At 36.6% G+C, this 23,092-nt stretch overlaps 4 protein-coding genes and 1 long non-coding RNA gene across 5 annotated transcripts; 1 reads left to right on the top strand and 4 right to left on the bottom strand.

Annotated features, from left to right (window-relative positions):
- Nucleotides 1–772: 772 nt before the first annotated feature.
- On the bottom strand, nt 773–6,336 carry LOC143465002 (uncharacterized). The gene is made up of 21 exons (XM_076963103.1): nt 6,177–6,336; nt 5,813–5,941; nt 5,503–5,646; nt 5,199–5,324; nt 4,871–4,996; nt 4,678–4,785; nt 4,411–4,539; nt 4,202–4,309; nt 3,967–4,083; nt 3,772–3,888; nt 3,571–3,687; nt 3,249–3,365; nt 3,041–3,157; nt 2,614–2,730; nt 2,353–2,469; nt 2,128–2,244; nt 1,906–2,028; nt 1,716–1,832; nt 1,502–1,618; nt 1,303–1,410; nt 773–1,208 (listed from the first exon to the last, which is right to left on the bottom strand). The coding sequence occupies exons 1-21, from the start codon at nt 6,241–6,243 to the stop codon at nt 1,159–1,161; spliced, it is 2,388 nt and encodes a 795-aa protein (XP_076819218.1). The 5' UTR covers nt 6,244–6,336; the 3' UTR covers nt 773–1,158.
- A 136-nt stretch (nt 6,337–6,472) lies between these two features.
- LOC143465006 (uncharacterized) lies at nt 6,473–9,000 on the top strand. Its single transcript, XR_013118575.1, has 2 exons — nt 6,473–6,767; nt 6,864–9,000. It is a non-coding gene; the product is annotated as an uncharacterized LOC143465006 (long non-coding RNA).
- Nucleotides 9,001–9,767: 767 nt separating this feature from the next.
- Nucleotides 9,768–13,331, bottom strand: LOC143465291 (caspase-6-like). Its single transcript, XM_076963511.1, has 6 exons — nt 12,951–13,331; nt 12,679–12,794; nt 12,348–12,536; nt 11,413–11,581; nt 11,216–11,302; nt 9,768–11,080 (listed from the first exon to the last, which is right to left on the bottom strand). The coding sequence occupies exons 1-6, from the start codon at nt 13,243–13,245 to the stop codon at nt 10,914–10,916; spliced, it is 1,023 nt and encodes a 340-aa protein (XP_076819626.1). The 5' UTR covers nt 13,246–13,331; the 3' UTR covers nt 9,768–10,913.
- Nucleotides 13,305–14,878, bottom strand: LOC143465292 (THUMP domain-containing protein 1-like). Its single transcript, XM_076963512.1, has one exon. The coding sequence runs from the start codon at nt 14,367–14,369 to the stop codon at nt 13,410–13,412; it is 960 nt and encodes a 319-aa protein (XP_076819627.1). The 5' UTR covers nt 14,370–14,878; the 3' UTR covers nt 13,305–13,409.
- Nucleotides 14,879–18,372: 3,494 nt separating this feature from the next.
- Nucleotides 18,373–22,123, bottom strand: LOC143465525 (uncharacterized). The gene is made up of 4 exons (XM_076963863.1): nt 21,948–22,123; nt 21,555–21,663; nt 21,361–21,445; nt 18,373–19,920 (listed from the first exon to the last, which is right to left on the bottom strand). The coding sequence occupies exons 1-4, from the start codon at nt 22,091–22,093 to the stop codon at nt 19,073–19,075; spliced, it is 1,188 nt and encodes a 395-aa protein (XP_076819978.1). The 5' UTR covers nt 22,094–22,123; the 3' UTR covers nt 18,373–19,072.
- Between the last annotated feature and the right edge of the window lie 969 nt (nt 22,124–23,092).

Below are 23,092 nucleotides of genomic sequence, written 5' to 3'. Positions count from 1 at the left end.
GGATTTATTTGTTATACGTGCAATAAAATCATTTCTCTACCAGGGCTCTGTGCTAGCTATTGGGTTAGGCTAAATAAACTGGATTTCGATTTTGAATACATTCCATGTGAAGTACATCATAGGGTCAGTTCGTATGCAATGGATGCGTTTACACAATTTCATTTTATACTCGTTTACGCGAAAACTATAAAATTAAAAAAAGATCTAGGCCTATACTAAGACTAAAGCTTTCCATTTAGAATTAAACTAACAAGTTTAAGTTAAACCCATAACGTTGATTATGTGATAACTATGGTTGACCAGATCGATTAAAAAGCGGAGTTTATAATCGTTTATACAGCAGGGTCCGAGTTTTTAAGCTAAGGAAAGTGGTCTCTTCTACAGAATGTTTCTAAAATGGAACTAGTTAAGTTATTTGTCGGTTAGTTTAGTTTACTTTGTTAACAATGCACTTTGTTTGCCGGGAAATCCAGGGTGTGCTTATAATATGCGTTTAAACAAAGAGACAAAACATTTTCACTTTCATTATTTCCTTAAAAACATCACGAAAGAAGTGCAGTGCTTCGAAATGCCGTGCGACTATTGCTCAAGGTTTCTTCATGTGGCCAGACTGTTGCATTTATATCAAATTATTGTTTACTCTGATGCTGCGAAAACATCATGCAACGATCTTTTGTTAGCAGATGGGTTGGTTTGGTTTGTTTTGCATTTTTCATTTCTTGATTCTTTCGTTATAGTTCATACATGTATATGTAGGGTAAATGACAAAAAATAGTTTACTTTCCGTTTATTGAGAAAATTGCAAAAAATGCCAAATTTCAAGTAATAGGAACAAAAAGGATCACATTTCTGCGACTGCAATTTTGTACTGTTTAGAAGAGCTTATATGATCATATGATATACATGATGTCAAAAGTTGAGATATACAGTATCTGAGGCAAGAACAAAAATAAAACGTTAACTTACGCTTATTAAGCAAGTGATAATTCGACCAATGTTACCAAGGCAATCAGGTAGCAGCAGCTCAAAAAGATGTGGAAGAAACAAAGTAAAAAGACAAACAAGGAAAACCGAACAAAAAGATAAAATTCATAACAAAACGCGGAATATTTCGTCTAAAAACCTTGTAGAATATGTTGTAGCTTCTTTCAGCTAATTTTACCAAGATCTGTGTTGAGAAGGCCTTGCGTATGAGTGTCGTTTATAGCCTGCACGTAGAAAATAAGACATGATAAGTAATACTTTACCAAAAACATTGGTAAATGCACGTTTAGTGGAAAATCAATGTTTGGCAACACTTACAATACTTAGAGAAATCCGGGCAGCAGTTATTGTGCTTTTTACAATACTGGTCGCATTGGCAAGTGTGGTGTCGATCGTACGTGTTACCACATCTATACTGGCATGACTCTTTAGAAAGTGAAAGAAAGCATTAAAAACTTATTTAATATTATGGGCTTTGTTTTAAATACATAATTTATTTATTGTCTATACTACTTACTATAGCAATATCTTCCATTGCCTTCGTAATTTGCTTTACAAGTGCATTGATAACTCCCTTGAGATGACGTACAGGTGGCGTCTCTGTGGCAGGGTGCGTTTAGACATGGATCGAAAACTGCGCAAAGTTAAGTGTTTTGAAATGTGATCGGATACTGAGTCAAAGCAAGTTGTAATTTAATTGAATTTCCATTATACGTCTACCGCTTGCTTACCTGCACACTGCCGACCGTTTCCTTGATAACCCCTATTACATTGACAACTGTAACCCCCAAAAAGTTTAGGAACACATCGAGCATTTGCGTGACACAGATGGTTATGGCAATAGTCACCTAAACAACGCAGCTACTGTGATTATTCGACTCAAAAGCCCCGTTACATTGAATGTAGACAAACTATACTTACGGTGACAACGTATTCCGTTGCCCCTGTAACCAGGCTTGCATTCGCACCAAGCTTTGTCGCCTTTCGGCGTGCATGTGGCGTAGTGACTGCAAGGATTGTAGTTAGTGGAGCATGGAGAAGGATCTGCAAGAAAAGAAAACACGTTTTCATGCTTAGGCAGACTTCCAGTTAAGGTTAAGACTGGCTTTGGTGCCGGTTGTGCCTTTGTTTTCTTTTACTTACGAGAACAAGTGACACCATTGCCGACATATCCCCGTTTACAGGTGCACTTGTGTCGACCGAAGAAGTTTGAGCAAGTGGCGTCTCGGTGGCAGGGCGCATTTTGGCAGGGATCGAAAACTATAAAAAGATACTTGAAAAGAAGTCTTTCCACATGTACGTGAAACAAATATCAGAATTTGTCTTTCTTGTTTTGACAAGCTATTTACTGCATACGTAGTTTGTTACCTGCACAAGTTTTACCATCTCCTACATAATTAAGATTGCACGTGCAAGTATAGCTAGTGCCGTGTGGTCTGCAAGTTGCGTACCGGCTGCATTTGTTTTGATAGCAAGGGCTTCGGCCTGTACGATATAAAAACAGTTTAATCAAGCGCAGTTTCCTTTGTAACACTTACGGATTAGGCAAGCGACACCGATCTTACCGAGATTTTGCAAACATGCTGCTTTGATTAAGTTACATTACACCGTACATCTGATTTTACTTACGTTTGCAATGATATCCATTTCCAATGTAACCGACTTTGCATGTGCATTTTGGCTTGCCACCATACGTGACACAGTTCGAGTCTTTGTGGCATCGGGAGTTGCTGCATGGGTCAAAAACTACATGGAAAACGCACTGGTCACAAAAGGCGCTACGTAAAATATACTGTTTCAACATTTAGTTATTTGGTTTTGTGATACTTTGATAGACACACGAAAAAAACGGTAAACATGCGTTTTGTGCGCAGCCAGATTTGCCCAAAATAGCTTGATTTAAGTATGAATCGTGTAATGCTTTTTAAGCTTATATCAATAGATAACAGATTGAAATATGAGTTTCGAAATTCGCTAATAAAACGTGACAGATTCTACCGTGGTGAGATAAAGGACAATAGCCGTTGCATTGAGTCCAGATGTATATTTAAGTTACCTCTGCAATTTGTTCCATCTCCAACATATCCCCTGTTACAAGCACAGCGATGTCGGTGTCCCTGTCGGCTGCATGTGGCGTACTGACCGCAAGGGTTGGTACTACATGGGTCAAACACTACAAATCAACAGAAACGACAGTTTTAATTTACAGCTGGCAAGTCGATGTCAAAGAATATTAAACAAGAATATCGGGTTAAAGCTTATACCGGCACAGTTGGAACCATCACCGACGTATCCGGCGTTACAAGTGCAACGGTAGCCGGCACCCTGTTGAGAGCATGATGCGTATTGGTGGCAGGGGTTGGAACTACATGGGTTATAAACTGCAGAAAAAGTAATGGTTAAATTCCAATATTTGCAAGAAACACATTTATGATCTGATTTATGATCACACTGAAACACATTTATAATCATGGGTCAAAAACTGAAAACAAACGCAAGTGACAATTAGACCCCTAATTAGAACAAGTCTCCTCAATTCAAATGAATTATACGTTTTCTTAATAAAGGGTGGTGTACAATACTCACGTCTGCAATTTGTACCGTCTCCAACATAGCCCTCGTTGCAGGAGCACTTATGTCCTCTTCCCCATGCAGAACACGTAGCGTAATGATGACATGGACTGGAGTTACAGGGATCAAGCACTACCATAAACCAGATGTTAGGATTTTAGTAATGCTTGGTAAGTTGACGTAAAATATTTTTCCACACATAATAAACATGCTTACCGGCGCAATTAGTTCCGTCTCCGATGTAGCCGGTATTACAGGTGCATCTGTGTCCAGATCCCCATCGAGAACATCTTGCGTTTGCATGGCATGGATTATGAGCGCAAGGATCCCTTGCTGTACAGGTTTAAGCTTATTAGCTCTTACCTAATGACATGAACTATTTGAAGCACGAGGTTTGTATAGCCTACTTACGATAGCACTTTCCTTTCCTGCCATAGTACCCGGTGTAGCATTTGCAACGATAGGTTCCGTAGTGGGATTTACACACGGAGTGGCTAGGACAGGGATTAGGACTGCACACGTCGCGTCCTAATACAACATAATCGTATTTGTATTGAAAAAAAAAAACCATCTTCATTGGAAAATAACGTAAGATAATTTATTCATGCAGCTGTAGTAGTTAAATCGTAGGATGCGTCAAACTTACGAACACAATGTCCGTTGGCGTCTGGTTGATAATTTTCCACGCATCTGCATTTGCCTTGCACGCATGCAGAATTCGGACCGCATTGCACTGCGGCGCAAGGATTTTGCACTGCAAACACGTAAGACGCGTTAGACGAATTTTGCTTTGATTTTTCCTTTGAAATATCTAGTTGGAAATGCATAACGTAACGTAATGCTACGTGGACATACGTATGCAATTCAATCCATCTCCGTCGTAACCGGGGTTGCAAATGCACCGTGCAACGTTATTTTCCTGTGGCGTGCATGTTGCAAGGTGATGGCATGGGCTTGGATCGCATGGATTTGGTGGTGGAATGACTTGAAGTAAAAATTATAATTAAATTATACTCAAAAATTATATAATAAGTTGATTTAATAACTCAACAAATTTTATATTATATATCGTCGAAATTTGCAAATCTGCAAATCTAAGCACCAAATAAATTTTTCACTTACGGACGCAATTGTCGTTGGCATCTGGCTCGTAATTTTCGACACATCTACATTGACCTTGAACGCAAAACGAATTGGGACCGCATCGCACCGTAGAGCATGGATTAAAGACTATGGAGACAGAAAGAAACCATATTATTGATCTCTTGTTTTGCAAGGTGTTTCAGAACAATGGCACTATAGCGATTTTTTATACCTTGACAATCTACACCGTTGCCAACGTAACCCGGATTGCAAGTGCACCGAGGTGCGTCATTCTCAGGTGTGCATGCTGCGAATCGATGGCAGGGATTCGGATCACATGGATCAGGCGGAGGTTCAGCTGAAATAAACGACTTGATTTTAAATGTACCTTTACGTTGCAAGGAGCATGTAGCGTATTTGGTCAGTTATATTTACTACTTAAAGAAGTATAGCCTATTTTATCATTCTTTAGAGTTATATAGGATGGATATGCGTGCAAAACTTTGATTAACCAGGTTTTTTGTAATTTAGATTTAAAATAAAGTTTGGCGATAACTAACCTGTACAAATTAAGCCGTTACCAACGTAGCCTGGATTGCAAATGCAGCCTGCCTCATTGTCTTGTACAAAGCATGTAGCAAATTCGTGACAAGGGTCCGGCTCGCATGGATTTGGTGGAGGCTCAGCTGAACAACAAGCATTGTTCATTTAAAATTGATATATACTGAAAAAACGTCATTGTTTTCAATAAAAACATATCGGATATTATAAACTACTATTTGAGTGTATGCTGTGTGAATGTGAGTTAAAGCATTGTGAGCTTGGACACAAAAAAAAACAGCCTAAGTTAAATCATTTTCTTACCTATACAGGTATCACCGTCACCAATGAAACCAGGATTGCAAATGCAAGTCACCTCGTTATCTTGTATTACACATGTCGCGTATTGATTGCACTCAATCAGGTCACATGGGTTGAACGGGGGCGTCGGGGGCTGCTGAAAATAAGCTGAAAAACATTGAAATCTCTGTTGATATTTTTGCTGCATAAATTTGAAAGATATCTACAAAACTTTGAAACTTATTACTCTGCATCGGGATATTACAGTTATGCGAAATACGGTAGATTGCATTAGCTGTAGGCGTAGATTGTAGACACAGAAATACACGCATACGTGAACATGTTTGCCCGTCTCCTGTGTAGCCCTCTTTGCATGTGCAAAAGAATTCGTTGGGAGCAGTATTGGAACATTTCGCGTTTCGATCACAAGGAAATTGGTCCGGTACCACACAAGGATTGATAGCTGTAGGATTCAAAGCATAAACAAACTAAAAAATAATAATAACTAGTAACTAATAACAATAACTTGAAAATTCTTTGTTGTACGATTTTTTTGCTTACAGATTGTGGTAGCAGTAAATACACAAACATACCGCAAAACATTTTTGTAGAATTATGAAGTATACGTTACGTGCACATGCTATAAGCTATCAAACTGAACTGATACGTTTCAATTACTCTTTCATCATAATACTTACATGGATCACTTGCCGATGCCTGTAGAACGAAGAGCAGAAGCAAAGCTAATTGTTTCGGAAGAGACATGATTGTAAGGCGCAATAATTATTCTTCGTGACAAACCACTCCTTCGTCGATCACACCGAACTGAAATTTAAATCACCCCGCATCGTCTTATTTATACTTGCTGGTCACGTGACTAGTACGAATAAATTACATGACGTACATAAAATATGCGCTTTTTCCAACTCACAAGATTTCTGTTTGTTAGATTTTCTCGAAAAAATATCACAATGTTTGAACCAGCATTTTTTCTAAATATCTTTTTCTGACCTATTGTCACGATATCGCTTGCTTTTACGGAATGGAGCTGTAGGCACCAGTGAGTTTGTGTAATTAGCATCCGTATTTGGATAATATACAACAACGCATTAAAAAGAAATAGTTTCGCGTTAACGGAATGCTGAGTACATTCACGTGGTCATGAATACGGTTCAAATAGTTGCCGGAAAATCCCTGCTGAGTGAGCACAGAAAACCTGTTGGCCTGGGCTGGATGTTTTTGTGGCGCCCACACATACACAAATAGAAATTTTTGAAGATTACGTGAAGGTGGTTGTCTAAAATTAAACTTAGCTAAGCTGAGCTGAGCCGTAAACATATTTCTAGATTCTAATTTAGCAAGCCTTTCGACTTTAATATTTACAGAATTCGTGAAATTCGCCTTGGAACCATTTGCAAACGGCAATTTATTCTTAAGTTTTTTGCACAAGGCCCACACTGATTCCTGGTAACAGCGTGATACATTCAAAGGTTACAATCATGCTATACAAGATGAATTTCTATCGTGTCATTTGTTTTTTATTTTTGTACAAAAGGGATTTCCATCATTAGGATTTGCTATGTTTTGTTTATCAGCCCATTTCACTGCGATTAATTGGACAGATTGTTTATATGATATCGGTTGAAATTAGCTGCGCACTCGTCAAAGTTGTAATTGCTGATGTTGACAAAGTATGAACTATATAATTTGAAGTTGTTGTTATACTCTGAAAAATAGTTATTCTTTAAGTGGTCCTACATTTACGCTTACTTAACTCGTTTGTGCAGGAATTTTAAGTTGTTGCTCATGTATATTTCTGTGCATATATAATGTAAGTTATTACTTTAAGACTTGAATAAGAACACATTATGCCTAACAAATTGGTTTGATGTTTTTTAGCTTTGAGTTTGGTATTTCAGTGTTGCTTCATGGGAACTTTGTTTTAAGGAAAATCACCAGTTAGATGTTGGAATTTATCTATACGCCCATCATTAGCGCCATGGCCGGTCTTTTAATTAAATCGCCCCGTGAATCAGCTTTTTCGTTTCGTGTGACGTCACCTATATTTAAGGAAAACTTTGCTGAGAAGAAAATGAAAAACATGATCTCGTGCCCTATTTAAATACCCACAATTAACAGTACATTTCAAATTGGGTAAATTTAGCCAGTTAAGGCATCATTGCGCAGGCCGTGTGACATTTCAACGAACAAAATCTTGTGGTATTAAGCGTAATGCAATTCAATTCATCAAATTCTACGAATAATGTTGCGTAAAATTCATTGTTGACCATTATAATCGTTGGACGAAGCTATGTATACGTGCAATATATCACGATGCGTAAAAATGGCAACTATATTTAAGCACCTCTTCGTGGCTATGGTGCAATAGCTTTAGTAAGAAAAAATGGAAAATGCTTACAAATATGGAAGCCATTAATGGGTCGTGAATACGAAATAAAATATAAAAATATAAATTGTGGCAGCAGTAGCTAAGATTGTTCTGGTGTAGATTCCAAATCCAATCACCGCCGCACAATAATAAGCCTACTATAAGTTTAAGATTTGCAACAGAGAAGTTACAACATAGAATCAAGTCATATTTCCTTCTAATTAGACCGCGATAATAGGTCTCAAACAAGGTTACGTCACACTTCCTTTGGTATGTTTTAACGACATATAAGTTAAATGATCGAATTTAATTTCATCAGTTGCTAAAAATCGTCTGTCGTTATGTCTGAGAGACGATTCACATTTATATCTAATTACAACTCAGGCAATTCCGTGGGTAGTGGATTGCTTAAACTAAAAATATGTACAGTACCACCAAGGAATTTCTTTTCCTTCCATTAATGGCAATATACTTCTTATTTTCGCGGCTGGTAGCTTGTAATTACTGAATTCCGCTTAAATTGCATTTTTTCGGCAGTTGTTTGTGCCAGTGCGTTGGCACGTACGGCTTTTGTAACTCTAAATTTTGCCTAATTGATATTGCCACAGTGTAGTATTGTGTCGTGTTTTGCTGATCACTTTGCGTGTTTGGAATCTACGCGTTGAATACCTTGTACGTAGGAGAGAAATGTTGCATTTTTAGTTCAATTTGCCTTCAGTTATACATGGTACGCACCTTCTACATCATTTCATTTTCAATCACGACCAATTATGGGGGTGTGTTACTGACAAGGCAGCATTCTTTTAATGTAAATTCGCTTCTGCATAATCACTGCTACTTGAGTTTGGGCCGATATCTTCGTTGTTGCACTGAACCAGATTTTTCGATTCAGGTTGTTTCATAAAACTTTGATATTTTGCTTCATATGTTTCGGCAGTACGTTATTATGTGTTCCGAGTTCACCGCCACTTTTCCCCTGTTAAGCCACTCAAAATGCAAATGCAACCTGTCAAGCTGCTCGTATTCGTCTCACAAGTATTTTACGCAAGTTGGTTAGACAGTTTATTCTGGGCAAGAAAGTTCGCTAAACGTGCATAAGTTTTCCGTTTAACGACAGAATGTGTTGTTTATTACTTGCTGTGAATGATCCTTTAATCCCGTGGAATTTATCGCCAAGAGCAATCTGCATTTTATTAAATAGTTTTGCTTTATCCCGGCCCAAGAAAATATTTTAGCATTTAGAAGCGCACAGTCTGAGCAAACATTCTAATTTAAATACTAGTTAGCTTAAAATAATATTGATCAAGTTATTTCGGTGGCTGTTTCTTTAACCTTTCATGTGTAGGCTAATTAAGATTTCCAAAAACGCAAAAACATGTTTTTGATCATCATGAGTTTTCCAAGCTCATTTGTTTTGCAAAACGGTAAAGTTTAATATTGATTATGTGACGTAAAGTGTGCGAATGAATGATCAATAACAACGCACCGGTTTTTCAAGAAACAAGTTGCAACAGATTTTTTTTTAAATGTTGATCGATGTGGAATCTTGTATTAGGGTCGAAAAAATTATAAACAAATAACAAAAATCCGTACAAATAATAAAGCAGCTATCAGCGTTTAAGAAATATCTTTTCCAGCAACTATCACTCTCGCAAGAAACAGCCGCCTCAGTTTGCAAAGACGGTGGTAAGCATCGAGAAAGGATCGCTGCGCCAACTTGCTTTTTCTCAATCGTGCGGTTGTTATCTCATGAATACGACATAAGGTTTTAAAAACCCAGTGCGACATCTGGCTGTGGGTTTTAAACGCCTCGATTTCCGCTGCGACGTAATACAATGAATGTTGACCGCAGTAACAAAACATTTGGTTGTCATGACACACTTAATAACTAGAGAGGAAGTTTTTCTTCAATATTTTAATGTACGGTTACGGAATGCCACAAAAAATGATTTCTAGTTCAATGCTGTGTGACAAGTCTGTAAATTGGTACCTTATTGATGCTGCAGCAACAAAAATTAAACGATTAGAACAATGTTATGAATAATGTAGTCAACTTAGACTACGCCACAATAAACTTATCTGGCAGTATTATATTCTGCTCATATTCACAAAATATGCTTTAACCAAAATAAGCTATGTACAAGCTATAACTACAAACACAGAAAACGGTACAAAAGATTTCAAATGCATTTTTGGACTAAGCTCCACGCTTAAAAGAATATATAAACAAACATAGAAGCATTAAAATATGAAGTCCGGGGTATGTAGAACGCAATGCAATATCAATTACTGAAAAATTTTCAAAATTCACAGTTTGTGTTGAAACTTAAACCAAATTTTCTACTCAACTACAAAAAAAATACAAAACCTTAACAAACGGCAATTTTGTGATAACGTTATACAGATGTACAGGGAAAATATGAAATTCTTTATATATCATATCTGCTACCGTAGTTAACCCAAAAGATGAGGATTGCACGTTGGTGTTATACTGTGACATGCCAAGGTATACTGCAAGTGCTAACCGTTTACCCAAACCAAGTTATTTAACACAAAAAAGAATTTCTGTTTAAAGAAAAAAATTGTTTTAGCTTTAACCGGTCAACCGGATATCAGGCGTTAAAGTAAAATGACAGATGACCAATTGGATCTGCACAGCTCAAAAACTACTCTGGAAAATTGTTTTAAGAAAGATGTACAAAAATCTAGTTAGTTGACAATGTAATGAGAGATGCTGTTCAATTATTTTGATGCAGTGTTGGAATCACTACAGTTGCTCTCATATTGTCAAAGCAAATATACGACAGGTTTTCAAGAGCAAAACAACCTAAAATATCAGAAAAGATATATTGTCACATAGCATAATACGTATCAGAAATGTTCACATAACTAAAACAAAAAACCAAAACATCACAATAGCAAAATTATGAAACTTGTCCGGGAAGCAATATTTCATTTAGGTGCAATTGGCAAAAACACTCAAGATACAAAACATCAGTCATATCACATGCTGATAGACAGCAGACTAAATTAAACTACATTTCTGTCATTTAGCCTTCTTTGAGAAGTAGAGTTTCTTCGTGAGCATTGATAAGAAGCAAGGCATTTGCTTCTTTCCAAGTGCCGACTGAGACATTGTTCTTTCAACGCGCCGTTCTGACACCCTTCTGTGAACTGCTGTTAGTACATCTAGGAAGTCCACAGATTCCGAGCCTACAAATATAAAGCTCTGAATTGTTAACGTACCATAAAGACAAACAAGCAATTCTGTGAATATTATCTTTTATTTGCTGCTACTACTTCTACCTAGTTGAACAAGGACCCGTATGTAGCTCACATGCTACCTACCTTCCTTAAATACCAGGCTGTTCATTACACTCGTAAAATCCTGGACATACCACGACCCATACAATGTGTCGCGATGTGAATAGTAACCTAACAACAACAAGACTTTGAGAATATTTTTAATAACTCACGACGACAGTCTAAAAGCAGACGATGAACCCAAACTTGGCAGTGGCTTTTTTCTTTTGCTTTATTCTCACCTTCTGCAACTGAATAGCAGAACAGGAAGTCAGACGCCGAAGGAAGGGTGGGCATAGGACCACTATCGACAACAACTGTGTGATACTTGTCATCTCCGTCTGCCATTGGTCCATCAACTACGTCTTGGGCTGGAGGAACTGGAATTTCATGCTTAGTACCCCGGCATGCCTAAAAAATTGTCATTTATTTGCTTTCAGGTTTCTTGGAAACACGTTATATTTAGGGTGATGCTTATCGCTTATGTTTTAATTGACTTACTGCAGTTTACAATGCAGCATAGAAGGTTTGTATATAGCTATATCTGAATTTAATTTGGCATACTTTTGCTATTGCAAGCTATGATGGATTTCAGTTGATTACACTTCAGGTTCAAGCACTTTATATATAATGATTTGCATGCCAAGAACTTAATTTTCTCACAAATAACAAACACGTTAAGTAATAAACTATATTTGCTTGGCGAAAGAACAAATAGTTAACGGAAAGTACTGACTGTTGATTTGAAGGAAAACATATAAATTTCATCATAGATTGTTAAACATTAACTAGAACTGCCGATGCCTTCCTTTTAAACATTTCTTTAGAGAGTGAGTCAGCCTCTCAGGGCCTACACAATGCTTGTTGAATAACAATTTACAGTACAAATTAAACACGATAAACAAAAACAAGTGATAAATTTCTATCCCATTCCAATTTCCGCTGATGGTGCAATTCCGAAGCACATGTGATTAATTACAAACAATTATTGTGCAGTGCTGGCGCATTGCATCACTTTTTAATTACACATACATATATTAAGTGTTAATGAGCATATTTTGTAGACATGTTACTGAAACCATTGTTGAGGTCATAAAGCTGATAAAAATAGTGTTTTTACATAGTGGCATTCAGCACCCATTGCTGTTCACAAACACATTTCATGCAAAGAACTCACTTGAAATATAAAAATCTTTGGTTTGCCAGCCAACGAAGGGCATATGTCACCACGAAACATGTCAACAAGCTTCCTTATTTTGATTATTCCATCAGTGCCGTAAACACAACCATCATCGCCATGGCTCAAGATGGCACACACGAAGCAGTCACTGCCGGTGTGGTCTTTAGCGGCCATGTCTTGAAGAATCTAATGTGCGCAGAAAACTTACTTAGCCTCAGCTAGCATAGCTAACACTATTATGACCATTGACCCTAAACTTGATGTTTTTCTGTACAGAATATTATAAATATTACATGTATATATGGTTTGGTTGATAACGAATACAAACCTCCAGCAGATCTATGCAAGAAGTATCCTTGTGCTTGTGGACTTTAAAGCCAAGTTTTGTGAAAGTCCTCTTCAGATTCTGAGCATCAACATCCGTTCCGACTCGTTTATTCATTCCTAAAGAACATTTTATGGGTCGATATACATTGAAGGCAAATGCATATATATATGGCCTAAAATCAGTAATACCACTAAACAGAAATACTGTATAATTTATAAAAGACTGTAATTTCAAGAAATTGTACCACTGTACAGAAAACTGAGACAGCATACCTGTGGTCCAATGAAAACTTTCATTATTGATGATTACAGCATGCCCACGTTTTGGTCCATTCATATTGTAATTATCTAAAAGAGGAGTGTGTTTTCTGCCAGTAGGCTTTAGTTCATATATGACCCGGTCATTATATTCTGGCAATGTGTCCGTGTCCGTGTTGTGTACTGCACTTTCATCAGTAGTGTTGTTATTAGTGTTATTTGAAAGTGTAGGAATGTCAGAAGTCAACATTTCACCAGCCGATTTTTGCGGTTTGGTTTGGTCAGACGAAAAACTTGCTTTGTCACTCATTTTTGTCTTTATCAAATAAACAGGTATGCAAAGTTATTTACAATAACTGTAACAATAACCTATTAAGAAAATCAAACCAGTTAGTCATGAAAATTCACCAAATTCTACAGTTTCAACAAACACATGTTCAAATAAATGAAACAATTCACCAAAATTAAAAGTTATTATTTGTCGGTTTCTGTAAGTGTTTGAGTCTTTTCTGTCTGGCACAATTTTTCACTTACAGCAGGGGATGGATCTTTTGGAAAAAATAATTCCCGTACATTAAATTTCTTATGCTTGGTATAGTTTTCTGCAAGTCCCATTGTGCATACATTCTTTATGACATCAACCAGCAGATGCAGTCCCTCAAAACGACAATTATATCGCCACATGGGACAGGCGTCCTGTGCAGCAGAACTAATGGCATCAATGACATCATGCATATGCAAATGTTCATTGTTACGACCTCTGTATACGATGTTAAATTGCTTTGGGACGTTGGCTTGGTTATCCGTTGACTTTTTTGTCAAGAATTTTTCAAAAGCTTCAGGCAAATAAATTTCAGCTTGCTGTTTGATATCAGCGAGATGAGCTTTGCAACTTGTATCGGCGGGATGAACTCTCAAAACATTCCGTGCAACAGCAAGTGTCTTTTTGTCTTCCTCAATGGTCTCAATTACATTTTGAACAAACTCACTTGGCTTAAGTCCATGAGTTTTAATAAACACTATGTTGTTGCAACCACTTTTGACACTGTTAAATCTGCGTGTTTCTTTGTTATTGACGGATGACATGTCTTTAATTACATCGACTTCTTTTAACAAAGCAGCGTGGACGTCATCACAATCATCTTCATTATCTTCTACTTCCTCATTTTCATTTTCATCATCCTCTGTTTTTAAACCTCCATCCTTGAAAGGAACATTTTTGTTGGTCTCATCTTTATGTTCAGGTCCATACCATTCATCCGCAAAGTAATTAAACAAGCGAAAAGCATCATTTCGACAAAAATTTTCTTTCCCACGATCATGAGTGATGAGAATGCCACAGGTTCCAATCTCTAATTTGCCTCCATAACCTTCATACTTCGCACGCTTTTGTTGCCAGTTAGAACTATGAAACTTCTTTCTCCGTTTACCCATTTTCTGATTTTACACTAAGCAGTCTAGGCTAATAATTTGTTAGGTCTATTGCCACCAACGTAGGCTAAATATGCTTTAAAAATATTCCACAAAAACACTGTATATAACTGTATGGTATAGCCTAATAGGCTATAGACTTCAAGATTTATAGTTTATTAGAAAATACATAATATACCGTTGTATACCGAAAATAAAGCATACAGTGATATGACCAGATGACAGAGGGCCGAAAGGCAGAATTACTGAATTATGGGTTCTAGTGCAGAAGTACTAAATCACGAGGTGCTTTTGTATATGGGGCTGCAGTTACTCAAATTGTGACGTCATCTGGTTGTGTACTTCGGCACTTGAACCGAATTACCTATAGCCTAGCAGACATCACACATCTACCATTTTCAATAAAAAACCTGGCTATAATTATATTCGCTTAAACTGCTAAAAGAAGCGAACAGCCAGAAATAAAACTCCAAATAAAACCAGGCGTAACTGACTAAAGTACTAAAGAATAGCAAGACTTGTCTGCTTGTTCCTGTCGGCTCTTCGCCATCCATTAAAACAGCATAGAAATCTAACAACGATTTTAACAAAGGCTTACCACAGATCTCTATCAATACTGGATAAAAGAGTGGTTCTTAAACTTTCATGGTTCGTGGCCCTCTTACAGTGACCTTAAAAGTCCGTTTCTCCCTGTTCATCAAAAAAAATGTAGATTGTTGATTGCAAAGCTCTTTTTACTTCACTACTGCGTGTACAGTAGCCTTTGGGTCGATAATTTTTCACAGCAAGCAAAAGCAAAAAAATCTGAGAAATTTGTGAACCGGTATGCATCGACTTTAACAACCACTATATTATAGTTAGTTAGTGAAGCATATGTTTGTCACTACCGGAGAACACTTTCATGACTCCACGGCGGGGAAGGGGGTGGAGAAACTGGCCCCCGGTTGAAAAACCCTGAAAGAGAAGATGCTTTTTAAGATCAGTGAAGCCTACAAGTATTCGTCACAGTTAAGTGCATCTAAATTTTTTCACCTTTTTCCTCCAACAGTGACGTTCAATCATAATTACAGTACTACATAAACACATAACAGTACTTACAAGATTACTAAGGTTAGTAAGGTATAAGTACTAAGTAATCTTGATACTACAGTGTTAATGTAACATTGATGGTTGATTCGCATGTCAATTGTTGGATGTTGTTGAGTGTTTGTGCCACACAAAACATTGTTATATAGATTGTGCTAAAATTTTATTTAAAAAATGCTAACTATAAAAAATTTATTAGGCTGAACTTTGCGCTCGTAAGCAGTTTACGTCATGACGTTAGATGACATAATTTAGGAAAGGGGGCCGGTGCCGTGGGAAAAGTTTTCCTAGCCTTGTGACATAAAAATAACGCATAACTCAGCGCAAGTTTTTCGATCACAAATCTTGTATTCCCGGTGTGTCTCGATGTATTGTTTTCTTGTTTGTAAGTTAAGTTGGTAACTTTAACTTATAAGTTTTCCCTAAACTCGAGCGAGATCACCGAGGTTTTCGAGCGCAAAAATTACGCTGAGTTATGTCATATCTCTACATCACAATACCACGAACAAATTTTGTCGCCGGAACAAATTTGGCAATACACTGGCATATTTTGAGAGATGACTGATATTTTAGTCAGACCTAGCTGTTTTGTTTAGGAAACAGCCAGGTTTACTTTAGGAAAAGCTAAGTAACCTATGAGGTAAGTAGCCTAAGTTACCAATTTGGGTAAATAAGGGGTCGCTGAAAAAGAAGCGCCCTCGCATTTTCCGTCAAAAATTTAAGTTTTAGTGGTAGAACAGAGGCAATACGACACAAAGCAAATCAAAAATACATGCAACAATCGGTTAACTTAATTGGTAACTAGCTCAGCGGTTAGCTTCTTAAAAGGCTCGAGCGATGTCAAATCATCAAGTTTAAGACGTGTAAAGACTTTCCTTTGACCGAAGACAAAAATTATAGTAATGTAATGGCTGGCAACACGTCACTACCCCGCTATCGACAATTTCCTTTCATTTATGTGTTTGAATTTTATACCAAATTTTGTAATTTCCTCAGTTAATTAACGTTGGTTATTTAATTTTTTTTATATTCAGTTCACCCTTTGTCATTTCGTCTAGTCGGTCATTTGATTTTTTAAGTTTGTTCCCAGTTCAATACAGTGGTATTTTCTTACGTGTTGGCCGAATGATTTTTGTGTGCTGTCGAGAAAAACATTCAATCTCATGAAGAGAAAACATAGGTTTTTCATGCTACCAGACTACGGTCATTCTCACTCTATATAGTCTATACTTTATAGTCTATACCAGGGGTGGCCAAACTGCGGCTCTTTGAGCCTTTAATTGCGGCTCTTTAATGAATTTGCATTGTTGAATTAGACATGCATTTTCCCGGTCTAGACGAGTTGTTTGATCAGATTATGAAACAATGCGTTCTATCACACGTAGTAACAATGGACTCATTGTTAGTAATAATCAAATTACACTCCAAAAAGGACATTATTGTACAGAAGTGTGCTAACTTGTACACTGTAGTTAAGTAAACTGTTAGTTTGAAGCTGTACCTCAGGGCTGACCTAGTTTTAAGTCTCGGTTACGGTTACACTAATAATTGCAAAAAGAGTTGGTGAAGCCCAGGTGGAGACTCATAGTATCACCACGCAGCACTAATGTTTATCAATAGCTACACTTCGTTGTGAGTGAATAAATTCGTATTTTTGTTGTGTTTGTGTTGCGGCTCTTTTAAAGCTCGAATTGGTAATATGCGGCTCGAGCATAAAGCAGGTCTGGCCACCCCTGGTCTATACGTTCTGACAAGTGACAACGGTCAAGAAAGCTTTGTCAGCCTTCGTCCAAATCGACTTTCACCGTAGAAAGATTTTCGTCGGAACAATCTACGAAGAACATCATTTTCCATCGAAAGGGACAGCTAGGCCTACATTGCAACACTAATTATCTTACTTTGTTTCAAATGGGGTAAGCTACTAACGTAACTAGCTGTTAACGTAACTTGTTAACATTTACTTCGTTACAATGAAAAATATTCCTATAGATGGGTTTTCCTAGCTGGGCAGTAAATAAATTAATATTTTTACCGCAAAGAACTGCCCTTTTTTGATCATTTATTAGAAATCGTGCACTTTGGGAGTTGTGACCTCTGGAACGCAAAGGTTTTATTATCATAACTGCAACACAACTGTCCTATTAGCCTACAGCAGTTTCAAACAATCACTGCTTTGACATTTATTGATAAGTTTTGGCAGCCAAGCTAAGTTCGTGTTTAGGTGACACAGGTTGTTTTCCTAAAAGCAATACAGAGTGACAATGGTATAAAAAGATACAAAACTGCTCCGCTGGCATTTTGCGTATACTGATTTCTTTTCCTAGAAAGTTTGAACTCTCCCTTGCACCGACAAAACGGACCTCACAAATCTATGCATCGACCTTGACTTTACTTAGCTAACCAGCTGTGGTGTTACAGATGACTCCCGAGCTTTTTCAGGAATGGACCAAAAAAAACGTTGTATCAAACGACCGCGGATCACCTTCGTCATTAATATTTTAATTATCGTAAGTTGAACGTAAAGTATTGACGGGAAAATCCCTCAAGTTATCAAATTGGGAAATGCCCAGGTTTTGTACAAACTGAAGTGGGAACATTTGAAACCTCAAACGAAGATTGTGGAGCAAGCTGGTTGCCAATTTAAGTTATTTTAACAAAAATTTCTTATAATTCAGCACAAAATAATCGAAATTAAAAATGGTAAAAATTTTGGTTATCAAAAATTTACCAAAAAGTCCAATCAAAAATTTAGACAAACCGAATCGCTGTCTGTCAAACTGGATTGGAGATAAACTCAAACAAAAAATCTTATGCAAATCTCAAACACATCACCACTTCAGCAACAAAGTAAACAAGTTATTTCAGTATACAACTCCCCATTATGTTCGTACCTTATCAAAGAACACAAGCACAACAAAATTACACACATTTGTCTTTGTAACTATTGTAATATAACATTATTATTAACTTCTAAAATGCCTGACTTACTTGAAAGCAGGCAAACAGAATGACGCCAAGCAAAAGTGTACATAAAATGCCGCAAATATTACATACTTGTGTATGCACTTCATATATATTTAAAACTAAAATCAAAAAATAATGACGAATTGTTCACAGTAATGAAAATTGTTGTTTTACAGTTAATGGCTTGTAACTAATTAGTTTGTAAGTTATGAATATTTTTCATTTATCAACGTAGATGTAAATGCAAAAGATAACAGAAGTTTATGTCGCAAATTGATGAGAAGTTGGTTCAGTAAACTACCATAAAAAGTAAATAATTTGCATCGGTGTTGAGCCAAATAACTCCAGGCAGTATGACGTAATAATGTCGCACGAATCAGCGCAAATTTTTTGATCAAAAATCTTGTATTCATGGTAAGTTTTTACTGTTCCGTATTTGTAATTTAAGTTGGTAGCTTTGCAGGTTTTCCATAAACATGTGGGCAATCTCCAAGGTTTTCGAGCGGAAATATTACGCTGAATCATGTCAAACTTCTACATCACAACGCCTGAAACAAATATGGAAACCAAAACCAATTTGGCACTACACCAACAATAGTGTAATCATTAATAATATTTTATATACCAGACAGAAAAAAACATTGCGGATCATTCGTTTATGAATTATGATATTGATCGCTTATTCTTTTCAAATTATTTTCTGTTAAGCCGATGGATGATTGCTTGTCGTCGTCGTCATTCCAGTCAGTGACAGCTTCATATACATGCTTTGCTTGCAAATATGCCGTCACTGCTTCCATAAGTTGTTTGTCATCTTCATATGCAGCCCCAAGGTTGTTATAGGAAGTCCCAAAAACACGGTAAAATTTGGCATCGTCGCCAAATGCTGCTTTCATCAGAAGAATGGCTTGTTTGTTGTCTTCGATTGATTGCGAATTAAAAGAAGTATAGTTAAAACACAAAGCTCTGTGCTTCAAGCACCAAGCGAGTTTTTCGCATTTGGTTTTTAAGTCAACATCTGTAACTCGAAGCATATCGTCAATAATTTCATCCATAAATCCAAACTGACTTTTGAATTCGTTTCCTTTATTTTGACGAGACATTTCTTGTGCGACCTTCGTCATGCAAAAAGCTGTATTTTGCAGTTTTTGAAGTTTTTGTTCACCGCTATGTAATGTTGCAATAACCTTAAAAGCACATCTCAGCAACATGATGGAAGATTTGTAATCTTTTCCAATAAAATCTTCAGCTAACTGAAGTAACTCAACGTCACAATTATTGCAAATATCTTTGGCTGCAGATGTAAAGTTTGCAGAGTTTAAAGTCGATTGAAGATCTTTGCAAAATTCTTTTGCTTTTTCTATTTGATTGGTTTCAAACAAGCATCGTACCAAGTTGATGACGTGATTAATTTTGTGACAACCTTCCACTGAACGTATGATGCGTCGTAAAATAGGAATTGCGTCATCAAACCTCTTTTCTTTCATATCTTGCTCAACTAAGTCTATTAAAAAGAAATAGGTTATTTAATTAATTTGCTATATACCGTTTGGTAACTTCTTCCAAGTTAAATCGCAATTGCACTTCTAAATTTAAATGGACCCTTTGTCTGTTTATTGTTTTGTTTGTTTTTTGTGCGTTTTTGCTTGTATCTTTTGTTTTAGTTTATTCCTTGTATTCATCCCAATCTTGGACACGTTTATCTTGTGGCGCTCGAGTGACTTTTGCTTTACATCGAACACAGAATCCGACTTTCAAAGTGACTCGTCTCTTCCAGCGATATCTTAAGTATAAGAACCGAGCGCTCCCAAACTGCTTGTGTTAATCCAACGCACAGGTATTAAGCAAACGAAAGTTTCGTCTGTATCGCGATAACTTTTAAATCGACTGCTTGTCATAATGGTGCTTACCGCTTTCTCATAGCAAACAATATGCGTGACGGCAAATCACGAGCGATACCCATAACGCACTTTCTAAATCAAATATTTATTCACAACAAATAAATATGTGAAAAGTTTCTGTGCCGCCTACTGACAGCATCCTACTATCTCTTCCGCAGATGAGGTTTCCTGAGTGTAATAAATGAAGCTGGAAATGACGATGATTCCGTCCGAAAAAGACGTCCAGCATTTAGAAAAAAACCTTCTTTACATTATTTCATTATTATTGACTTTACATTTGCAAATGTAACTCGTAAGCTGAAAATTCCTCACATTGAAATAGTCCAATGAAAGTGTCAGGGGATATTTTTAGGCACCTGTTTTATAAGCGCTGCATTTTAATGTAGTATCAACAAACTTATAAGGCATTTGTTTACGGTGTAAGCTATTTATTATTATTTAGAGTTTGTTTTCATATCTAGTATCCCGTTAACTGTTATGGAGCTTTTTATCTTAGTGTGTCCGTGAACTGTTCGTTTACTTCACTATTATACAGTAATTTAGTCCAGTGTGTGTGTGTTAATATTTTTTTGTTTTGGCACGGTGCATTACTTCATTTGTCTGTATTCTTAACGGTTTTTATAACTGCTCGCGCACTGCCGTACTTTTTTACCAACTACATGTACATGGTTTTAGGTCATTTCTTGTGACGCGTTACTCAGCTATTCTTGAGGACCTAGTTGGTAATCAGCGCCGCTTATTTTCGTGGCCGTGTTGGAATTTGTGTTTTATTTAGTGTGTGGCGCTCGGCTGGAGAGTGATCCGGCAGATTTGAAGTAATTCGACGTTGAAGTTTTGAGTCTTTCAGTCAAACTTAAACAATAAACGAATTGCTGTATATCCGGTTCCACACGGTTACACAGAGGATTCGACCTTCGGCACACAGTCGGAAAACAAGTGTTGCAAAGTGTAATTTTTTAAATTCTTGGTATTTACACCAAATGCAATTATCATTGTTTGCAAACTCAGCGTCAATACTTGATATAAATTAAACACTAAATTACTTTGTAATTGTATCGATTCCTGACTTTTCTGGTTTCTTCCTCCGCCAAATCTCGCCGAGCCTGCTGAGGAGGTGGTCGGTTGCTCCTGTACAGTTAAAGGCAATAATATGGAATAGCAAAAGAATTAATCAAAGTATATCCTAGAAACTTACAAATTTACAACTTGCAATTTGCAAACAATTTTGATATATTACCTGGTTTGAAATGCTAAGTCGTTCGATCATATTTTCCACTGTCCAGTTTCGAGGAAAGCATTCTACACTGTTGGAGTCCATGTGGATTACTTGCCGGCATGTTGGGCAACTTTAGTGAAAACAGGTATTCAACCATTTCATATAAATAAGTAGACTACTATAGTATTGTTTGTTTAAGAGCCAAATGTTTTCAGTGTATTACAATATATCTACGATGTTTAATATAGTTTTCATTCTGTTCGTTATTGTTTTTTTTGGGCTTTTAGAACGAACTTTTTTTCACTGCATAGTACAGTTTGTTTGCTTCATTACAAATTGTTCAGCTGAAGCAAACGTGTAATGAACCAACGGCTACCAACAATCAGCTTATCAACCTGTATCTTTACATTATACCTTAGTGATGTCGTCGATGTTCGAGAATATTCCACCAAGCAAATGTGACAAAAATTGTGTCCACAAGACAATATTCGAATCGGTTTTCGTAAAGTATCCAGACATATGGGACAAGACACAACGTTATAACTGTCACCGGTACTCATAATTAAAAACCTTATAAATAGTTATCTGTATTATTAGAAATACCTTTATGTGCTGTAATTGCTGAAGTTAAGAAGAGTTAATGAAGTAATATTTGCCTTGTATTTAATTTAATTTTTTTTATGATTTTCTTGATTTACTGTCAACTATTGCTATATTTGCAGCAACGTGAATGTGCCAAACACTAACACTAGCCCATAAAACCCTATAAAACTTGGCACAAACATCGTCAGTTTTAAGTTTATTCCCCTTCTTGATATTTACTCTATGCAGGGTTAAGTTTTCTTTAAATAAATAAAAAAAATATTTTGATTGTCAAAGAATTTTCTTTAACATAAATATTTCTATCTTTTATTAAAATTTGCTGCCAAGACATTGTTCTTGAAAACAATCACGAAGCGGTAGTGCTAAGGATTACAAGTTAATGTTGCTGAATTTTCAATTTGTGACTGTCAAATGGTTTCATTTCAAACATCCATAAAATGCACGTACTCCAAATAACGAGAACGTTACTGAATACTCTGGTCGAGATATTGCACTTAGCTACTCAATATAAAAAGAAAGGCACATTTATCAGATTTAATATTTTTGTTTGTTCCGATTATGACGTGAAACGTTCGGGCTCGGCTTGATTACCCACGAATGTTCGGATTAAAAGCTCAGGTTCACGAACTCAAGTCATTTTCGTAGCTCTATCACATTATATCATTTGCTATCAACAAAAACTTAAACCACGAGACAATTGTTCGATGTTACGGTAAGTTCACAGCAACAACTGTTTGTGATATTTATATATTAATTTAACTATGTAACCTGCTGCTAAGACCTGCTTAAGCTTACATTTACTTACTCATTCTACTTACTTACTTATACTTACTTGGACCATATCACTCATAAAAATAGTATAAACTTATCACTATCTGTTACAATTTCGAGACATCAAATTTACCCAAATCTGTACGTTTTAAAGAGCAGATAGCTCCGCTTTTACATTGTCTGCT

This window comes from Clavelina lepadiformis, chromosome 7 (assembly GCF_947623445.1).
Source record: "Clavelina lepadiformis chromosome 7, kaClaLepa1.1, whole genome shotgun sequence".
Classification (NCBI taxonomy): domain Eukaryota; kingdom Metazoa; phylum Chordata; class Ascidiacea; order Aplousobranchia; family Clavelinidae; genus Clavelina; species Clavelina lepadiformis.
Note: the sequence above shows the minus strand (reverse complement) of the source record. Positions and strands in the feature narration are given on the sequence as shown.

Bases quoted from the DNA above. Each gene is read 5' to 3' on its own strand.
- LOC143465002 (XM_076963103.1), bottom strand. From the start codon at position 6,243: ATGTCTCTTCCGAAACAATTAGCTTTGCTTCTGCTCTTCGTTCTACAG. The intron at 5,647-5,812 runs GTATGCGTGTAT...AATGTTTTTCAG, and splicing joins AGACGGGCAAACATGTTCAC to CTTATTTTCAGCAGCCCCCG. The intron at 3,889-3,966 runs GTAAGTAGGCTA...AAACCTGTACAG, and splicing joins CAGGAAAGGAAAGTGCTATC to CAAGGGATCCTTGCGCTCAT.
- LOC143465291 (XM_076963511.1), bottom strand. From the start codon at position 13,245: ATGAGTGACAAAGCAAGTTTTTCGTCTGACCAAACCAAACCGCAAAAA. The intron at 12,795-12,950 runs GTATGCTGTCTC...AATGTTCTTTAG, and splicing joins AAGTTTTCATTGGACCACAG to GAATGAATAAACGAGTCGGA. The intron at 11,081-11,215 runs GTAGGTAGCATG...TTATATTTGTAG, and splicing joins CAGCCTGGTATTTAAGGAAG to GCTCGGAATCTGTGGACTTC.
- LOC143465525 (XM_076963863.1), bottom strand. From the start codon at position 22,093: ATGAGTACCGGTGACAGTTATAACGTTGTGTCTTGTCCCATATGTCTG. The intron at 21,446-21,554 runs GTAATATATCAA...TTAACTGTACAG, and splicing joins GACTTAGCATTTCAAACCAG to GAGCAACCGACCACCTCCTC. The intron at 19,921-21,360 runs GTAATTTAGTGT...TCTTTTTAATAG, and splicing joins GGAATCGATACAATTACAAA to ACTTAGTTGAGCAAGATATG.
- LOC143465292 (XM_076963512.1), bottom strand. From the start codon at position 14,369: ATGGGTAAACGGAGAAAGAAGTTTCATAGTTCTAACTGGCAACAAAAG.